Genomic DNA, 20,549 nt, shown 5'->3' on the forward strand with positions numbered 1-20,549 from the left:
TTGGACAAAAACTTGTCTTTTGTTTGAATCATAGAGAAATACACATATATCGGAAACTCTCCTGTCAAAAACCTAACCCAGTAGTCAAAAACCTAAGTGGTGAGAATGTATTATTAAAAAAAACTACTCAAAAAAATCACTCATACGAGTGTTGTTTTTGCATTCACAAGGTTTTTTTTTACTAACTTAGGTTTTTGATAACTGAGTTAGGCCTTTGACAGGAGATTTTCCTATCTAAATTCAACGGAATTTGAAGCAACTAAATTTAAATCGATCGTAATAATGATTACGGAATTGAAACCATTCCGAACGAAATATGTATGTGATAGGCATTACAGAATTTTCAATAATATTTTACAATTTTTTAAAAATGCAATTAAAATTCTGAAGTAATTTAAAATAAATTGTTTTGAAATACAATTAGAACATTCTGAAATATATGTAATTGGAAATTGCGAAGTTCAAAATTATCTGGTAAATAAGTAGAAAATATTTCTGGAACTATGAAGATTTCAAAATTATCTGGTAAATAAGCAGAAAATATTTCTGGAACTATGAAGATATTTTAAATGTATTGAAATATTTCCCATGTACTATCAATAGTGTAAGTTGTTAATGGGACATTAAAGGTTTAATAGTCCTAAGCTATTGTTTGATTGAAACCAATTGAATGCCAAGTAAGGGAGTAGGGGGGTGGTGGTTTGGTTTCATTGATTTATAAGGTATTTTAACAGTTTAGTATATCGCAATCATATGTACAATAATGTTGTGTTGTTGTTTATGATGATGTTTTTTTTCCCTGCTTCTGGTGTTTTTTTTTTGCTATTCCAAACAGTCCCAAAGGGAGAATTGTTACTTCATAAGGAATGAAAATGAACCAAAAATATATATATGAATTGTAGAAAATAAAAGAAGTAAAATCTCCGCATTATAGTGCTTACAACTCATAATTTCGCTCACACATTGTCAGTTGATGAGTGCTTATTGTATGGTGCTAATGTTTCTATCGACTAATGTCGCTTGGTTGGTTGGTCGGTTGGTTGTTGGTTGCTTGGCAGTAGACTGACTCTATTTTGCATTCTGATTCAACTTTGAAACACACTTCAGTCTAATAATACCTCCATCTAAGTAAGATTGCCGACGAATAACAAGCGGAATATTATATGACGACGATGTGACAACGACATTAAATACATACACAAGTGTCTGTGCGTGAGATCAACAAAAAAAAAAATATTCAAAAAATATAAAAAATAAAATACGAAAATAAGAAAAAATGAAAATCAACAAACCCACATTAAAAGTTTTGATTGCAATGGAAATTTAAATAAAATTTATATTAAAATCAACCTACAAAACATAAATAGTAGATACTTTGTACTAGTTATTTCATAAAATGTAGGCTGTAATATACTATACAATAATAAATTGAAAATGTTTTATTTTTTCCAATTTAAATTTATGGAATAAAGAGAAAAGTCTGTTGAAAAAATAAAAAAAAAAACGAATTGAAAAAGTAAAAATAAAAAAAACACAAAACATCATCAGCAGTAGCAGCAGCAAAGTGAGTGAGTTAGTGAGTGAGTGAACGTAATTGAAAATGAAAGCTCATAATTTATACAAAAAATTCAAATGATATATAACACACTTACTACATCTTCTTCAGCCATAGAGATGCACAGATTCTACTGAAAATGAAGCAAATTAAAACCAACAATAACAAATACAAAAACAAACAACTTGCAACAAAATAAAATTTAAAAATTTTCTTAATATTCAAAAAGAAAATCACATTTTGATACGTACCTACATATTTGTAGAAGAAAAAAATAAAAAAACTTTGTATTTGTATATACATATGTATGTATATTGAAACATCCGCTGTTGAAATACTCATCCATCAGATACTATTCTACAATACATATATACAATATACATATATATCTATATGTAGGGAAGTATGAAAAATCGATGCCAGACTCTGTAACTTCAAAGCGGCCAGTCGTCGTCTTCAATGTGCTGATGTTTGCTTAGACTTTAATAATTAAAACAAAATATAATAAAAATAATAAAAACCAACTTTTCAATAATAAAAAAAATTAAACAAACTTTAAAATATTTAACAATAAACCCCAAAACACAACAACGATTAACAACAACATTTAATTTTAATACGTATTAAACGAAAACGAATTACCTTCTCTTCTCTAGATAAGTTTAATCCAGCAATAAGCAGAAAAATATTTTAAAAAACACAAGTGTATTAATGGAAATTATTGTTACATATTTCTGCTAGCTAAAAAATCCTTAAAAAAATATAACAGACAACACGTCTTTTACTTTGCAAGACAAGTGTATCCGGTTGGACTGATAATGCTTCATTATCCCGACAACCTTGTAACACATCATCATAAATATTGGAGGCCAACTATTCATTAATATTAGCATCCTAAAAAAAACGGACATTACATTTACATATAGTTATAGTTTTTGTAACTAACTAAATAAACAAAAACAAAACCATCAAAACATTTCATAATCTGCCGCAGAAGCAGAAGTATCATATTTTCGATTCTATTGAAAATTTCCAAACAGAACCACAAATGTAGGTTTAGTACATATTTGTTGTTTTAATATGTATACGATTAAAATATATATTTTTTCTTCTTGTCTACACAACAACTAAACAATACAAATTCATTCGAAATAGGGAAATCGAAGAGGAGGAAATGTTGGATGCTGTTACATTTCCTATTGATGAAATACCCGAACCCATTAAAGTTTTAGATGATATTATATCCGAATTTGAGGATCTGTCATTGAGGCCAATATTGCAAAACAATGGAGAGAATCAATCAGAAGATGATGGTTACATGAGTCTCAGTCGCAAAAAGTAAGTTGATTTATGTGATTTTAATGCTTTTAAAAAATTAAACTTTGATTTTTTTTTTAAATTCAACATTTTTTCGATTAACAATATCCTTCTATTTAAATGCATTTTTCATCGTATCAAAAAGTAAATTACTTTCTAACAAGATATTCAAAACAAATTAACAATATATATCCACATTCCTTTCCATATACAAAATATTTTCTTCAGAAAAAGTAAATCTAACACTTTTTCGGAATGAAACCACTTTCAGTTTTTTTGTATTCAATTTCCTTTCCACAGTTGACTTTTTAAAGTCAAGTTTTTATATTAAAACAATTGTTTTATTATACTAAACATTGTGGAATTTAACTAAGGACCTGGCTCACTAAAGGCGAACGAACATTTTCTTTCTTATTTTATATTGAAAACAATAAAAATAATTCAAATTTATTTGTTGTTTTCAATATAAAATAAGAAAGAAAATGTTCGTTCGCATTTAGTGAGCCAGGCCCTAAATCTTTTGGGAATTAAGAAAATCAAACGGATCTAAAAAAGCTGAAAAAATCGATCTGAATTGAATCCATTCCAAAGAAAATGTGAGACAGGCATTTACATTCGTATTCGAAATTAATTTCGAATTCTTCTTAGCTTTCGAATAAAAACTCGAACTTTATCGAATGCCAACTTAATAAATTTCTTTACATTTTATTCGATATTGAATAACGGAATCCGCATACTCGCACGTTCGAATAAATATTCGTTCATATACGAATGCGGGAATTAGCCCCTAATATCAATAATTTATTAATTATAATTTTGAAATAGAAAACAAAGTTCTTAGTTTTAGTTTTCTATAGAACATTTAATGATTTTACTACAATATTATTCTCGAATTCCATGTAAAAATAAAATGTGTTGTAATCTTTTGTAATGATCTGTACTGCTTAATATACAAAGATTTGTTTTTTTAAAGATACTCGTACATACATACATATTAGGTAATACTCAAAATATTCTCACAGGAAATAGGTTAAATCCATTCTTTCTTCATTATTCGATAAAATCGTATACGGCGAAATTCGTCCGTTTCTAATTAAGTTTTCAAAATGTATTTTGACCTGCGCCAATCACATTCTAAACAAATTGTAAACATTTACGCCGACAAACTTTTAATAGTAATATAAATTATCTTACCATTTGTAACTCATCGAAGTATGGTTCAAAGATCAACAAATTTTTTTTTATAGGTTTATATCTTACAACCGGTAAAAAGATTTGATCCAAAATATATGAAAAACTTTGATCGGACTATACATATTTTGACCCCGATAACATGTATGTAAATGTATAAATCTAGCAAGGTGAAATTTATCACTGATTTTTTTCTAGTAATATAAAATATAAAATTAACCAAATGCACCAATTTATTGCTAAAATAAAATGTATTGTAATCCTTTCTATTGTTCTGAGTCTCAGAATTTGAGACCGTTCAATGGCATTATCGGAAATCTGAACCACTAAATTTGGAGACATTTGTTTCTAAAGAAACTTGAATAGGTTAGGTTAACAGGCAGTCGCATAATGGAAAAAGGAAAGAAAGCTGCTCACTTGGGTTCAAACTTTAGGTCCCTTTGTGTAACCTGAAACTAGAAATAGAAGAGGGCCAGATAGAGATGAAAAGAGGGAAGGGGAAAATCAGATAGAATAAGGAGTAGGAGAAATAAAGAGGAAGTTGGTCAGAAGAGGAGAATAGTATGCACTAGTATTTGACGGATACTGTGTCTGGCTTGAGTAGCCAATTCATTGATTCATTCCAACTTCATTCCCGATAGCTCAGAAAGACTATTTAAGGAACGATGTCTCCGAAACATGATCCGTAGATGTCCTAATGACGGGTGACAAAGAAAATGAAAAATGGTCTCATCGTCCTCTTCATCTTGACAGCTTCTACAGAAGTCATTATAGGGCAGTCTCCTCGCATGGTTGCCAAAGGTGCAGTGCCCGGTTATCACCGCAACTACATTGCTTAATTGTGAGCGTGTCAGGCCAAGAATATATATTGTCCGCCCTCGGTTTAGTCGGAGCCATATCATTCTGGTAATCGTACAGGTGCATTCCCATCCCTATCGTCTGAACGAGCTCATAGTAAAAATTACTAATTTGCTGCTTGCAATTTGATAACGGAATCTCGCATAGGAAGTCTATGTATCCGTTAGCATGGCGCTAAATTCACTAAAATCTTGATTCAGAATTAGAAATCTTAATAATTCATTTCATAATAATATAATTCATTAATTTATTTAACCAATTCATAATAGTATTCTCAACCTTTGAATGATTATATTTTTGGTATTTCGAATGTAGTCCAAATTTATTGAAAATATTTTTCTTCAATTTTTTGTCTTTTATTTTTAATTAGTTACAAAATAAATTGAAAAATTATTTCAAAAGATAATTCGTAATAGATTTGAATTCGAGAAAAAATTAGTGATTTCATATATTTTATAAAGCTAAATTGTAATGGATTTGAATTAAAGTCAAATAAAATGATTCAATAAGAAATTAATTCGTAAAGTAATGAATTCAATACGTTTGAAATAATAAGGAATTAAGTATGTATTTATATGAATTAATTCGTATTGAATTCTAGAATGTTTAAGACATAAATGAAATGGATTTTGAAAATTGAATTAAGAATTAATTTTTTCGAACCATTGATTACAAATTTTAATGATTTTTAAATAAAATATAAATTTTGTGAATATTTATTTTTAATCAATTTATTGCATTTGCAAAATGAATTAAAAAATATTTTCTCAAGTTAATTCGTAATAGAATTGAATTGAAGAAAAATTTAATGATTCCATTTATTTTGTTAAGCTAAATTGTAATGGTTTTGAAATAAAGACAAACTTAATTATTAATGCTGTAAATAATTAATTCTGAAAGAAATGAGTTTTGAATTTACAAAGAGTTAATCCTATGAATTAGTTCGTAATGAATGATTTAATGAAATTCTTAAAATATCAAATTCGATTTGATTTTGAAAATTTAATTAAGAATTACTTCTTTCGAAGATTTGCTTAGAATTAGAAATTTTCAAAGTATTTGTAGAACGTGTTGCTTACAATTAAATTGTTAACAATTTAAGAAAGTTAGGGTAAAACTCTCTTGAATACGACTAGAGATTTTCACTATTGTTTTATATCAAAGAAATGTATTTTTTTATTTGCAATTCGTTGTCTACATCTTTGTAACATGTACGTACTAGTTTAGATCTTTGTAGTTAAACATAAAAAGAACATAACTCGATTTTTATAATTTTTGATATATATATATAGACCAGAAATCTCCTTTAACCTCTCCATATCCCAATACTGGCCGAAACCCGATTTGGAACTACTCATATGAATGAATTGACCATCAACATTTCGTCTATGTTTTCAATAGTCGATTGAAGTAAGAAAATTGAATTACTTATTGTTTTTTGCAGCATGAAAGAGAAACGTGATTCGGAGGAAATGTCTCAAACGAGTTCAAGTTGTGCGCCAACAGTGACGCCCAATGAGAGTTTTGATGCTGTTGACTTGGCTCGTTTTGAGACCAATGGTAATTGTAGTAAGGAATTCATAGAATCGAAAATAAAAACAATAACATCAGCCACAACACCCACTAACAATGCCAACACAACAGAGATCAGTAACTTAGTGCAAACAACTTTAGTGAGTAGTAAAACGTTAATTAATTAGCCTTAGGAACAGATTCTTAAAATTTATAAATGGGATTATTCACAGCCTAAGGCACGTACAGGAACATCAACGGCAGCAAGCAACAATTCCAATTATTCTAGTCTTCCATGTTGTGGACAACGAACCACCGCCACAATTGGCGACCTAAAACTACGTGTTGGTAGCTGTAATGGTGAACGGAATGCTCTGGGCATTGATATCAGTGCTGTCCATAAAGCTGTGTTGAAAGGCCGAGTGGCCAAGCTTCCAGGTAAGTACTTAAAAACTTTAAATGTATTAATAAATATTAAACTTAATAATGAGTAGAGATTCACATGGCCTTAGAACCCATACTAAATGAGCATCCTGTTACCATATATCCGGGACCTAAAGATGGTCACGCTGGAGCACGCAATAGTCGACCCAAACGTTTACAAGCTTCCGTTGATAAACACAAAGAAGTTTGTCATATTCTAAATCCAGGTAACGCGTCGGTTTCATCTTCATCTTCTTCCAGTTCACCAGCTAGTACTGGAACCTCTTCTGATAATCAGAATCATAAAACACATTCCTCCTCTTCGAATAATACGTTGGATAAATTTTTCAAAAATACCACAGACGACGATGATGAAGATTTGTCTGAAGACTCTGGAGAAGATCCCTCAGGCATAACTATATCTTCGGAGTCTACGCTACTAACTCCAAGGGGCATAGCTTGGGAAATTCATTTCAAAGATTTCAAAAAGAAAACGAAACAACACCAACGTGAAGTCAAAAAGGTTTGTTGTTAAAAAAATTTAAATGATCAGTCTTTGTTACCCTATACTTATACTGTTGTTCTTTTAGAAGTCGTCGGCCAATTCAAAACAGGGCAATCTGAAGTCATCTAGAGATGATTGCAGACATTTACAAAATGTTGCCAATAATGAGGAGGAATTTCGTTGTTTTGAGGAAAGTCCTGAAATTCTAAATTCCTGTGTTTTTCGTCAATCCAGTATGTTGGGCAAAGGTACGTTCATTATACGACGCGGTTCAACTAAACGACCTCCCCGTGCTATGGACATTTTTTCCAATTATGATACAGCCAAAGATGGTTTAAGTGAAAGTGAACCAGACGTCGATTCAGAATCAGAACGTGCCAAATATATACCTAATGATATCAGAAAAGATATTTTGCCATGTGATATTATAAAAAACACCAACACGCGACACAGTTTGGATATTGGAAAACCGCTTACTTCACCTAGAGAGCGGTTGTCATTGAATTTGGAACCTCATCATCCTCATAATTCTCTGAAAAAAGATCTTTCGCCCATACAGCTGCTAAGTAAATCGAATATAGAAAGTAAGTTAAACTAATTTCAATATTATAGATAGCAATGCATTTTAATACTATATTTGTACAAATATTTGTAAAGCGTCCAAAAAAGGAAGTTTGAAATCTTTAGATGGTCGCACCAGTTCCGAATCTATTAATATTGTGAGAACTCCTGGTCATGACGAAGCCAGTGGTTTTGATATAAAACCTTCAGGTGCTAATGTCATAGATCCAACAAATATGTTTATTTATAAGCAATCAACAAATGGTGCCATAAAAGGAAACGATTTTAATGGTAAGTCGGAAATATAATTTAAAACAATTTGATAATGACTAGAAAATATAATATATATATGTTAGAACTGCGTTCTACTTCTACAACACCTCATACAGATCTGGCTCCTACCCTCGAAGAAGATGAGGAGCAGTTAAGTGATTTGAGTTATAGTTGTGCCCCATTGAAACAGATTGAAAACAATATTAGCGCTCTCTTACGTGGTGAAATTGCAGTGGCACGTATGGTCGATATAGCTGGTCAGCCTACAGCAAAACGTCCTTTAGAATTTCGTCCTGGAGTACATAAATCGGAAAGTGCCAAAGAAATGAAATTATCACAAAATGCATTTGGTCCATTGCCACCCTCTCCGCCCTCCTCAAATCCGGATACTTTTGTAAGTTAAAGGATACATATCAATACAAAAATTCTGTAGACCATCTTTCATGAAATGAATGATAATTATTTTTTAATCTTTTCTTTAATAAATGTTTGTTTAATTTCATTAAAGGACTACAATGATTTGCCTTTGCCTCCCTCGCCATCAGACGATACATCGGTGGGTGAGGAGGATATTAAACCTCCGGTCAAACCGTATGTGCAAACATCTGCAGAAATTCATACGCAATCGGTTCCACGAGAAGAAGTGCATCCTCAACGCTCAAAGGAACGTGAAAAATCGAGACCCGTGCATCGTCATATGTCCGATGAACTGCCTTTGCCTCCTCCACCACCACCACCTGCGGCATTCGAAAATTTACCACCAGCCGTACCACCTCATCGTCACGGTCATTCATCCAATACTATGAAATCTTGGTCAATTGATTCGAATTATAAAAGAAAATCACCTCGCATGATGGGAGGCTATGGCAGTGGCGTTACCACACCCACTAGTTCGCACGGACCATCGTACGAGGGTAGCGGAGGGGGAGGTTATGGCACCAGACGCTATGTATCCTATGGAACTAAACGAAGCCTAAAACAGTCACCCAGAGAAGAACATCGTTTGCAGACATCGTGTAGTCTACCAGAAACTCCAATATTTGCTCGTGGGTAAGTTATTTCGATTGCGATTTACTCTGTTATTTGTGGTAGAAAGTTTAGAATTGGAATTGTTATTTGTTGTTTAGCTGTGACATTCCCCGTACTCCATATAGACGTCAAAATGAAAATGCTCCCAGTGGTTCTCGTACGGCCCCACGATCTAGTACTTCCAATAATATTAATATGGGCAATTCAATTGTTGGCATTTCGGGCGGCAATACATTCGGTGGTGGTATGTGTCGTCAACGTTCCATAAACCATGCTTTAGCTTCCAACGAAATGCTGAGACTTGCAGGAGCTCCACAACGTGGCTGGTATCCTAAACAGCGTTCAATGCGCCCAGCCTCTACTGAGAATATAGACCGTATATCCACCATGAGAATATGGGACGGAACTCCTGGTATGACAGGTACTGGCCAAGCAAGGAAGCCATTAACACTACCACCCAATCTAACACCATCATTCTTAAATAAATCTCCCAGAGAAGCTTTACGTAGAGTTACTAGTTTGTTAATTACCAAAAAAAGTAAGCGAAATATCAAGAAAACCAAAGTTTACATGAGTTTTTAATAAATCTCTCTCTTTTTAACTACAGAACCCAATAAGGACAAAAGGAGTAAATCTTCTTATACAGCCGATCATGCATTGGAAGCCCATTATTACCAGGATATCGAAAGAAGTAAGTTGAAAGTAAATTTGTGAGGTCAAGTCTTTGTACATTTACATATAAATGAAATTATTTGTAGGCACCTCTGCTAACACTGAAAATACAACAACAACAAAAGACTCTTCTAATAAACGTGGCCAAAGTAATACCGCTGATAAGCCGAAGAAAAAAGGAATATTTAAAACCTTGTGGAAACGTACGAAACATTTTTCATTGGATCAGTAAATACTACTTTATTAATCTACTACTATATTAGATTTTTTATATGAAATTTTTAACCAAATGCCCTCCAACAAAGTCTAAGCACATCCTCCTCCCCAAAACATTCACTTAAAGTAAATTTATTTCACATTACCAATCAAATCATAACATAACATACAATACAATACATTCGTATACATACATATAGTTATAAATCCTAACAAGATCAAGAAAACAAATTATCTTAACTCTTTTTTATCTATATTAATGCACAAAGGCGGGAATCTCAAAGACTGAAATTATATGCAATTTGTCAACCAAAACTTTTTAACACAAAAACACACACATAATACACAAACAACTAACTTACTAATGAATAACTAAACTACACTACGTAATAAACGTAAGGCAATGTAATGTATTCTAACGTAACGTAATGTAATGTAACTACTACTTATGTAACAAACATGTATTTAACTAAAAATGAATTTGAATTCGAGAAAGTTTTTTTTTATAACGAAAGAATGAAAAGAAAAGCTTGTTGAACAATTTCTAAATACCATTAATTAATACTTACTTAATTAAACAATTCCTGGTTTTGCTGTTAAGACAATTGACGATTTTCAATATACTACATACATAAATTTACATAAACTATTATTAAAATTTAATTAAAAATACAATATCTTTTTATATTGGATATAATTGAAATTTAACAAGAATAACTTGGTAGCATTTTATGTTAATGATGGGTAAACATCATTTAGAGCGGTCAAATTATTCGGCTATGACGAATTTAAAATCTAGAAATACCCTCCAACATGATCTAATTTTTATTAAACCGTTTGAAAGTATAGACTGGATTAATCAGCGGTATGTCAAATTATTTGTTTAAGAAATAATTATTTATAATGTAAAGAAATAAATGTATATAAAAATCTACAAGTCAATATTGTAAAAAAGAAAGATGTAATTTGTAATTGTCAGATGCCAAAATGCAAAATAACGTAACATCAATATTCAGAAGTTTAAAGGAGAAGCAAATAAAGATGTAAAATGGAAATTACTTGAGATATTAAAACAAAATTTTTATATTTGGATTAACATGAAACTAGAAATGTATTTCAGATAAAAAAATCTGTACGTTATTTTGAATTGTTGTTTTCTGAAACCAAAATAACGTATTGTTACGTTTTTACCTTTTAAAAACAGTAGTTTATTTCGTTTAAATAAACCGTATTATTTTAATTGCAAATAAAAGCGATCAGTAGTACAACTCTTATTTATTGTAACAACTCTTTATTTATTTAAATTAACACAACAATTTAAATAGTCAGTCTCTTTTAATACACAATGTTTAAAAATACACTTTATAATTTACAAGAATACACAGTTGATGTTAACTCTAACAGCGCCTACGATATACTAACTGCTCTGCAACTCGCTGTTACTATTACATATGCAAAGGCCATTTTCTAGTAGTTTCATGAATTATCTAACGGAAAAAAATACAATGTTCTATTTCCATAATAATCACCTAGAGCTTTAAGAAGCTTTAACAGTTAATGCTGTCATACATATAAATAATGTTAATAACAGCGTGTTATTAACATTGCTGCTAAGTAAAAGTTTCTACTGATAAAAATGTTTATAAACATGATGAGTTTTGCGAGCAGCCATTACAGATCGTTTTCAATTTAGAATTTTTTGATGAAACATTGTTTTGCATTTTAGTTGACGACTGTGTGCCATTCTAGTCAGATTTGCATATTATAGTCAAAATGTACGGGAATGTTTTTTTTGTTTGTTCTCATGCTAGTCAGATTTGATAAAACAAATTAGTCAGACTTTACAGATTTGTATGGAAGAGTTATATTACAAGAAATATAAATGAGAGCAAACTTAGGGGACTATTTTAAAGATTAAGCAAATCAGAAATGAAAAATTGTTATGTGCGTTTCCGTACTATTGAAAATTTATGTCTGATTTTAAGAAAAATTGTCTTTTATCCGAAATTTTTATAGTTTTATTGATGATATACATATATCTACTACATTCAAATTAAGGATTTAAGAAATATAAACTGAGAAATATGAAAGCGAGAGTTGAAAGTCCCTCTCGGTCTAGAAAAGCAATGTTTTAAGGGATTTCAATGGGTTAATTACAGTTAACAGTAAATTGGTTTAAATAATAACAATAGTTGTTATGGCTAGAAGAAAATAATTTAAACAAAAAAAAAAATATAAAAAAAAATATTAACAGTCATAAAATATTACAAGTATCTATTCTGAAAAGTTACAGGAACTTTGAAAACCCCAAAAATAAAAGACAAAAACAAATACATATAATTAATTAGAGCAAATATTTAAAGCTTAAACCGAGCTGTTAATAATGATATTTTAACAAATTGTTAAATAGTTTTTTGTGCAATAAGTGTGTATTTCAAATTGACAGCTCCAAAGGAGAAAATGTATTATACAGATGATTACTTTTTATAGTGTTTGAATAATTAAATATACAACAACAAAACAAACAAACAAAAATTGATTGTTAAAATAACAATAAGTTTAAAAAAATGCTTTTTTGTCTAAAAAAAATATGTGATGGCACTGAATACGTGTTTGTTTTTTTCACCCTCACATACATCACGCATTAAATTCATAAAACAAAAACTGAAAAAAGAAACAAAAATGAATTAAATGTATTTAAAATAATAAATGAAGGAAAATCACAACTTTATTGATAACAAAAAAAATGAAATTGCTTTAATGGAAATAAAATAAAAATAAATACTAGTCGTTGATTTAACAAAAATTGCAATTTATTAAAACAAAACAAAAAATGAATTTTTTAGCATAAAAATTATTAAAAACAAAACTAGATTTTTCACCCAAAAACAAAAATATATTAAACATATTTAATTAAGGCAGCATACCTCAGTAAGAGACGATGATAATAAAATGCATTTATATAAATAATAATAATAAAAAAAAATATAATAAAATGTAATAAAAACAAATGAAATGTTAACATAAAAACCAAACAAAATTTAATAAGAAAAAGAAACAAAGACAAAAACTGAAACTGAAACGCAAATGTTTATGTCAACTATCAAGTGACTGATTATGAAAATGTGCTACTCTCTATATCAAAAACCTAAGAATATTATGATCAAATTCATTGAATATAATGAAACTTTTGAAGCTGCAATACAAGATTGACAAGTGACTGACGTCTGGACTAAACCAATATTTTAATCAGATTAATTTTACAGTACCGCACTATATTTAATATTTGTATTGAAAATGAGGAATACTTTTTAGTTACTAAATATCTCAACGTGTTAACCCTATTATCACGATGTCTGGTTATTTTTATACACTTCGCCATAAGTGATAAGAGTTGGGTGCCCCAATAGACTAGAGGATAGTGTGCAGGACTATTAAACTGAGGGTTGCGGGTTCGATTCCCACCAGATATTCTGGGGGTAACTGCAGGTAAGCAGTTTGGGTTTGTTTAAAAAAAATATATAGAAGTTTGTCATTCCGTTAGCAATTTCCACATTTATATTCGGAATTGTAATAATTTGCTGAGTCGATATAGCCATGTCTGTATGTCTATTGATAACTAAATTTTTTGTCTCCAACAATCTTTTCCAATATTTATACTTTGGTGAATGATCACTATCATTATTTACCAACATTTTTTTGATAACTTACAAAAAAATGTCTGTTGATAACTTTCAAATATGATTGTAATATCATTATAGCGGGTATAATCCAAATTCGTTTGCTATTTAATATAAACACGACTACCCTAATTTTTGTTATCGATTTTCCAGCAAATAAATTTTTGTCACTACCATTTTATTTACAAAACTGATATATATTTTTCACAAAAATTGTTTTTTTTTTCAAGTAAAACTTTTTTTCACCAAAACACTACAGAAATTCCCGAAATTTCCCAGGAAATTTTACACTTCATCGAAAAATCCAGTCGTGATGCAATGCTAATATGAAAAAAAAATATAAAAAACGATTTTTCCAAAAAACTTAAACTTTTTTTTTCATGGTAGAAAGTCTTCAAAAATTCCTTCAAATTGTTTGATCTTGTTGAGTAGTGCAAGTCAGCATTTTTTGATAATTTATATTTGTTTCATTATCATTTTAAAAACAGCACTTTCATAACATCACATCATGAAAAAATGAACATTGAAAGCAATTTATTCAATTATTGCATTACAAAACAAATACACAATAAAACACCATTATTATTATATAAATATAATAAAAAAAAACACATTTAATAAACACTTTATATTTGATAGATTAAAGGAAAAAATTAAGGAATTTATTTAAAAAAACAAACAAAAAAACAACCAACAGTATTCAATTTAAACATAATGCTCACTTTTTCTAATGTATCCCCTCAAAAGAATCAAACAAACAAAAGAAAAAACTAGTTGTTTTAATTAATTAAAAACAAATAAGAAAAATTAAATGAAATTAACATAAAAAAAGTAAAGAAGAAGAAAGTAAAACATGAAAAAGGAAAAACTAGTGCCACCTTAGAAAATAATTCCAAGACAAGAATAAAGTTAAGTTTAACTTTTTTATTATTAAAAATTAATTATACAAAAAATGTTCATATATATTTATTTATAGTATTATATTTTTCAAAAACAAATGATAATCACCACTTAATAAACATATTTAATATGTATGTAGTTTTTATTTATTTTAGTTTTAAAATATTTATTTTCGACAAAACAAAAAAAAAAACACAAACATTCAAAACTAAAACGCAAAACATTTTCAGACAGATATTTCTTTATATTGAACCCATTTTAATAAAAAAAAACAATTTATCACCACAATGGATTGATTGATTAATTATAGCATGAAAAACGAACAAACAAAATAAAAAAACACACACTTAAAAATTATTATTATTATTAATATAAATTAAAAAAAAGAAAACAAAACAAAAAAAAGAAAATTAAGTAAAAATAAACACAATTCTTATAGATTCTGGTTTGTTTTATTGACAGTTTTTTAGGCTAAAACAAAAGCAATAACTAAACAATTCAAATAATTTTTTTTTCGATTTTCAATAATAATTACCACTTGAATTTAATTAAATATTGTATGTAGGTATAAAATAAAAACAATAATAATTAATGTGTTATTTAACTTAATAATTTTTCTCTAGTACTGCTAAAGGCCAGAAGAAAAAAAGAACAACAGTAAGAACACATTGTTTTAAGAAATAAAAAGTAGCCATGATCGATCGTCTTAAAATAATGAAACAACTTTAAAAGAACGGGGTAACTAAGCTAGAGGGGGGCTGGTAAAAGTGAAATAGGGTGAGTTCTTTTGTTTTTCTTTACATGATTTTAAATATAGTTTGTTGAAAATTTTCTTATTTTCTTATTTTTTTTTTGTTTTTTTTTATTATTTTGTGGTTTTGTTTTCAAATATCATACAGGAAAATTGTATATCTCTCAACATGATGGAGGTGTATGTGAGTGGGTGGTGGTGGTGGTAGCGGTTGTTGGTGGTAGTGGCGTAAACACCTGAGCTCAAATTATGCCACATAGCTGTATTCATCACCTGAATTGGGAGTTCGTTCTATGTACTGTTTATCAATCAATGATTCGATACATTTCTTAATAATTGTGATGCTAGGTGTAAAACTAACATTTGGCTGCGACAATATCTACAGTGAGAAAAAATAAATTCAATATTATATATAAAGAAAATACATTTTATTTTAAAATAACACACTTACCTCTTGTATTAGAGAATTATGTTTAAGAACTTTTCGAGATTTCATTATGCGCACTATGGCTGCTTGTAAATATAATTTACGATCTTCATCTACAGCATTTATCGTATGTTCAACCTGCAACAAAATAAATAAACAAACAAATAAAAATGAATTGCATTTTATTAACAATTTATATTGAAATGTGTATCTCTCTTTCTCTGTGTGTATGTAATTTACCTCTTGTGGCGTTTCTTTTTGTAAAGCTGACGTAATTTTGAATTTGGTACGTTTATTTGTGTAATCTAAATTCAATTCAATTTTTGTATTATCTTCTAGATTTTCACTGCTGGCATTCAGAATTTTCGATTCCAGCAATGATTGCATATGTTTTTGGAAGGTTTCGGCATTCAATTGTAGTGTGGTTTGTATTTCTTTGCAGGTCATTGTGTCACATGATTCGAATAGCAGCAACATGGCCATTTGATAGGTTTGCATAGTCACAATATAGGTCTTTTTCAAATAGCCCAATTTCAATTCACCATGACACATGTGATGCAACCAGGTAAGTTTACGGCCACTAAATGAATTGTGATAAAACGTTTCAAACTGTAAATAGAGAAATAAATTTATTTTAACGAATCTTTTATATAAGTAATCTTTACTTTCACAGTGTCAGAAAAGAGAATTTAAATAAAAACAAGTAAGAGAGCTATATTCGGCTGTGTCGAATCTTATATACCCTTCACCAAATTTATACTTTATTAATAAAAAAAATTTATGACAAAAAATGTTTTGTGAAAAAATATTTTTCCCGATTTTAACTTATTGTAGGTCCAACTTACTATAGGCATATATATATCGTTACAATGGACTTTGAAATATCTATCATTAAATATCCATATAGTCTACATTAATGACTTAGTAATCAAGATATAGATCAGCCATTTATGGGCCGATTTTCCCGAGTTTAAATAGCAATCGAACAGGGTCTATAGCGGATATATAGATGTATGAATCATGTATGTAAGTTATTTGAAATTTTTAATACTAAATTAAACTAAAAACCAGTAATTTTTTTCGAATAAATTTTATCAGCATTTTAAAAGAAGTACATGTACAATGTTGTCTTTTTAAAGGGGTTCTAAGCTAATAGTGGCATTTGAACGGTATAAAATCAATAAACTAAGCAACCAGTGAAATGCGTATAGGAACAAGCTTATCCCACAACAATAAATTTCAGTGAATTTATCAATAATTGGGAACTCAACATACTAAATCTTACCAAAATAATTTTTATTGTTTAATTAAAAAACTTAAGAATTTCGACAATGTTAAATGTATAAAAAAACAAATTTTTCAAATCAGATTGTAGATAAACAAATTTAAACCACTATTAGGTATTGTTATTATTTTCTATAAATATGAAGAATATCCTTAAATGTTGTCACCTTAATATTCCATTAAGAACATAAAATTTAAATTTTCTTCAAATAACCGAATTTTTCTACTGTGGTTTAAGCTGAGTGAAAAAAATTTGGTTATTTCAACTTCTGCTTCTTTGCCTACTGAATATCTGTTGCTAGAACCGAAAAAATCTATGGATATAATAGAATAATTCAATTAGGAATGAATTTGGCCATCGCAACGAATATGAATATTGTAACTTTAAGAAGAAAACTAATAAAGAAATTCCCGAAAATTCGCAAGAAACATTTACAAAAAAAATATTCCCGGGAATTTTTCACAAAAATTAAAAAAAAAATATTCCCCGGAATTTTTCCCGAAAATTAAAAAAAAAATATTCCAGTGAATTTTTCCCGAAAATTAAAAAAAAATATTCCCGAGAAATTTTTCACGGAAATTTACCAAAAAAATATTCCCGGGAATTTTTCCCGAAAATTAAAAAAAATATTCCCGAGAAATTTTTACCGAAAATTTACAAAAAAAAAAAAATATTCCGAACAATGTACCGAAAATTTTCCAAAAAATATTCCCGGGAAATTTTTAACGAATTTGCCGTTGTTTATATAAATTTTCCCCGCCTATGAACCCTACAACCGATAGACATCATTAAATTTACTTATATGACAACATGGAAAGTTTTATTTTTAATTGTGATAATTACCATTCTTATAGCTTTCTCAAATTCTTGTGGTACGGCAAAGGGTATAACAACCTGTGTGGGACCTAAAGGCCAAGCACCAGCTTGTAAAACTTTAATTGAAAGGTTTATGCCTGAAAATAAAATAAAAATATATATACATACATATATAATTTAGCTATCATATTTCATATTTAATTATTCTAGTCTTACCTAAATCTATATTCTCCTGTTTTAAATAATTATTAAATTTATTGTTTAAATCGGCCGACAACGAAATATCCGTAAACATGCGATGTAATTTATTGGTGAACTCATAGCCACAAGCTTGCTGAAATTTAAATAGAAAAAAGAAAATATATTCAAATACAAACGAAAAAGTTTAAACATTTCTAAACATACCTTTAAACGATTTATCATGGCCTCTTCAGCATCCATACTCTGGGATTGTTCATGTATCAAGCGTTTGGCCAACAAACGGCTATAGAATTTTTGATAAACATCCTTATCTTCTATATATTTAAATATCGTTATGTTGTTGGTTAGTTTCTGATCAATTTCAGCTTCAGAGGTTTTCGACTTTTTGAGCAGTGTATCACAGTACTTTGCCACATATTCGGCACTGCGGCAGGGTAGCTTATCACTTGGGCGACGATTTATAACACTAGCACACGCCTTATCCAAAGCACTCAAAAACAAGGGATCATTCTCAAAAACTTCGCCAATTAATTGTGTGTATTTCTGATGTACTTTTAACATGTCCTCCACGAATTGTATGTGTATGTTCTCGCCCTTAAGTGTTGAAATCGTTTCGAGACCCTCGTTCTTAATGTGATCGAGAAACGTTTGTATGAGCATGCCTTTCAAGTGGTCCGGTATGGGTTTTAAAATGATGTACATGTTGCGTAGATCTTTGCGATTTTCCTGTGACACCATTTGTTTGCATTCCGAATATAAGAAATCTAAACGTTCATTGATAAACTTCTCTTCACATTGCTTAAGGAGTTTGGGCAGAGAGCTAGAAAACAAAGACAAATACATGTTAGTTTACAGGCATTTTTTTTTGAAAATTTTTATATAAAAATCACTAAAAAATTAAAAATGCAGCTTTGTTGCTAATGCAGTGACAAAGAATACACAGAATTTGTAAACTTTTTGCAGAAAAACAATTTAATTTAACTCACCTCGAATGTAAGAATTTTTGAGCTCTTTTATTCTCTTCATCTAAAATCTTGATGACTTCCTCTATATATTGACTAACTGTACACCTTTCCAGCAAAGCTGTCGCCTCGGTGTGGTAATACTCACCGCTGGCCAATAACAACGGACACTCGAATAGCCACTGATAGATTTTCAATGAGCCCATCTTATTGTAGGCCTGAACATCTACAAAACTATGCATAACACCACTAATAATTTTAACACGCTCCTCGTCCAAACCGGTTTCGCCAACGCGATCTTGTTTGATGCCATCTAGGATGTGTTTCACCAAATCAAAACTAAGAGATTCAATCATTTTTGTGCGCCATATATCAAGGCCCAATTCTCCAATCTCCATTTGTTCGTACGTCTCTGTGGTCAAATTGCCGTAAACGACATCGGCGTCCGAGATTTTTTGTTTCTTGATATGCTGAAGATTTAAATAGGAGTAGAGACAGTGCAGATCCTTTATGCCCTTACTGTACTCTGACCAAGCGTCGTAGTAACGTTTCAACAGATCCGGCTGTTCGCCCTCGTTGGCATCTAAGCCGGGAGGATTTACCCTCGTGTGCAGCATATTTTCTACATGTTGCTTTAGAAATTGTTTAGTTTCCTCATACAAGAGATCTGCAAATGGTTCCGGATGGGCCACACATAAATTATACACATTTCTACAATGACCAATAAAAAAATAGAAAGTTTTTATTTTCCAATACGATTTGTTTATCTTTATTATTGCAACAGCTTAAACAAAAGCAACAACAAAAAATACTCACGTAAAGCTGGTGTTCCAAACATTTCTTTCCACCTTATCTAATTTTATTACCGCCTCAGCTGTACTCTTTAAATCAGTCCAGATTTCATTAAAATTAACTTTCTTAGGTTTTAAGGACATCTTCACCTGCAATTCACACAAATTTTTCATTCCTACATTCAACTTTTGCTAAGAAATTTTAAAAGCAAATATGCTCTAATCACTTATTTCCCAATAACCCTGAGACAACTACGCTCATCAGAGACGGGTTATTGAGCAAAAGTTGTAAAGTGTTTGCTAATATTCCAACGAAAAAAACCACAATTGCTTCCCTGGATAACAATTTACTCCTCCTCACTTACTTTTATATGTTGTTTATATAAATAATTTTATTTTTAATAACTCTTAATGAACAACTTTTGGATTATTTTCTTTTTTTTGCAGTTTTTCGTCGAAAATTTTCATTAACAAATTGTCATTGTGCTGTCAAAAAACAATAAAATTGGTTCGACGAAAATCGACCAAGTGAAATGTCATTAAAAAAAGAACAGGGTGACTACGATGTTATTAAAATATCCAAGTCAAACAACTGCACCCAACATATGTTTTCGTTATTGTCTG

The 20,549-nt window shown here is 29.9% G+C and overlaps 2 protein-coding genes across 7 annotated transcripts; one reads left to right on the forward strand and one right to left on the reverse strand.

Moving 5' to 3' along the window:
• The first annotated feature begins 837 nt into the window (after nt 1-837).
• LOC135952381 (uncharacterized) lies at nt 838-15,461 on the forward strand. Of its 6 annotated transcripts, none has more exons than XM_065502286.1 (13): nt 838-2,605; nt 2,711-2,893; nt 6,366-6,594; nt 6,667-6,871; nt 6,928-7,379; nt 7,447-7,945; nt 8,019-8,213; nt 8,279-8,589; nt 8,704-9,245; nt 9,323-9,762; nt 9,832-9,915; nt 9,983-10,124; nt 15,316-15,461. In XM_065502286.1, coding segments are annotated over exons 1-13 (3,345 nt in total). In that variant the 5' UTR covers nt 838-2,603; the 3' UTR covers nt 15,377-15,461. The 6 variants fall into 6 exon arrangements, with proteins under 6 accessions (XP_065358358.1, XP_065358360.1, XP_065358359.1 ...); XM_065502288.1 differs by having other exon boundaries at nt 8,312-8,589; XM_065502287.1 differs by having other exon boundaries at nt 6,946-7,379.
• Cul2 (cullin 2) lies at nt 15,123-20,423 on the reverse strand. The gene is made up of 9 exons (XM_065502292.1): nt 20,291-20,423; nt 19,951-20,075; nt 19,159-19,845; nt 18,377-18,992; nt 18,188-18,305; nt 17,999-18,108; nt 16,111-16,479; nt 15,895-16,008; nt 15,123-15,822 (listed from the first exon to the last, which is right to left on the reverse strand). Exons 2-9 carry the CDS (start codon nt 20,067-20,069, stop codon nt 15,691-15,693), a joined length of 2,265 nt encoding a protein of 754 aa, XP_065358364.1. The 5' UTR covers nt 20,070-20,075; nt 20,291-20,423; the 3' UTR covers nt 15,123-15,690.
• Between the last annotated feature and the right edge of the window lie 126 nt (nt 20,424-20,549).

Source organism: Calliphora vicina, chromosome 2 (assembly GCF_958450345.1).
Source record: "Calliphora vicina chromosome 2, idCalVici1.1, whole genome shotgun sequence".
Lineage (NCBI taxonomy): Eukaryota > Metazoa > Arthropoda > Insecta > Diptera > Calliphoridae > Calliphora > Calliphora vicina.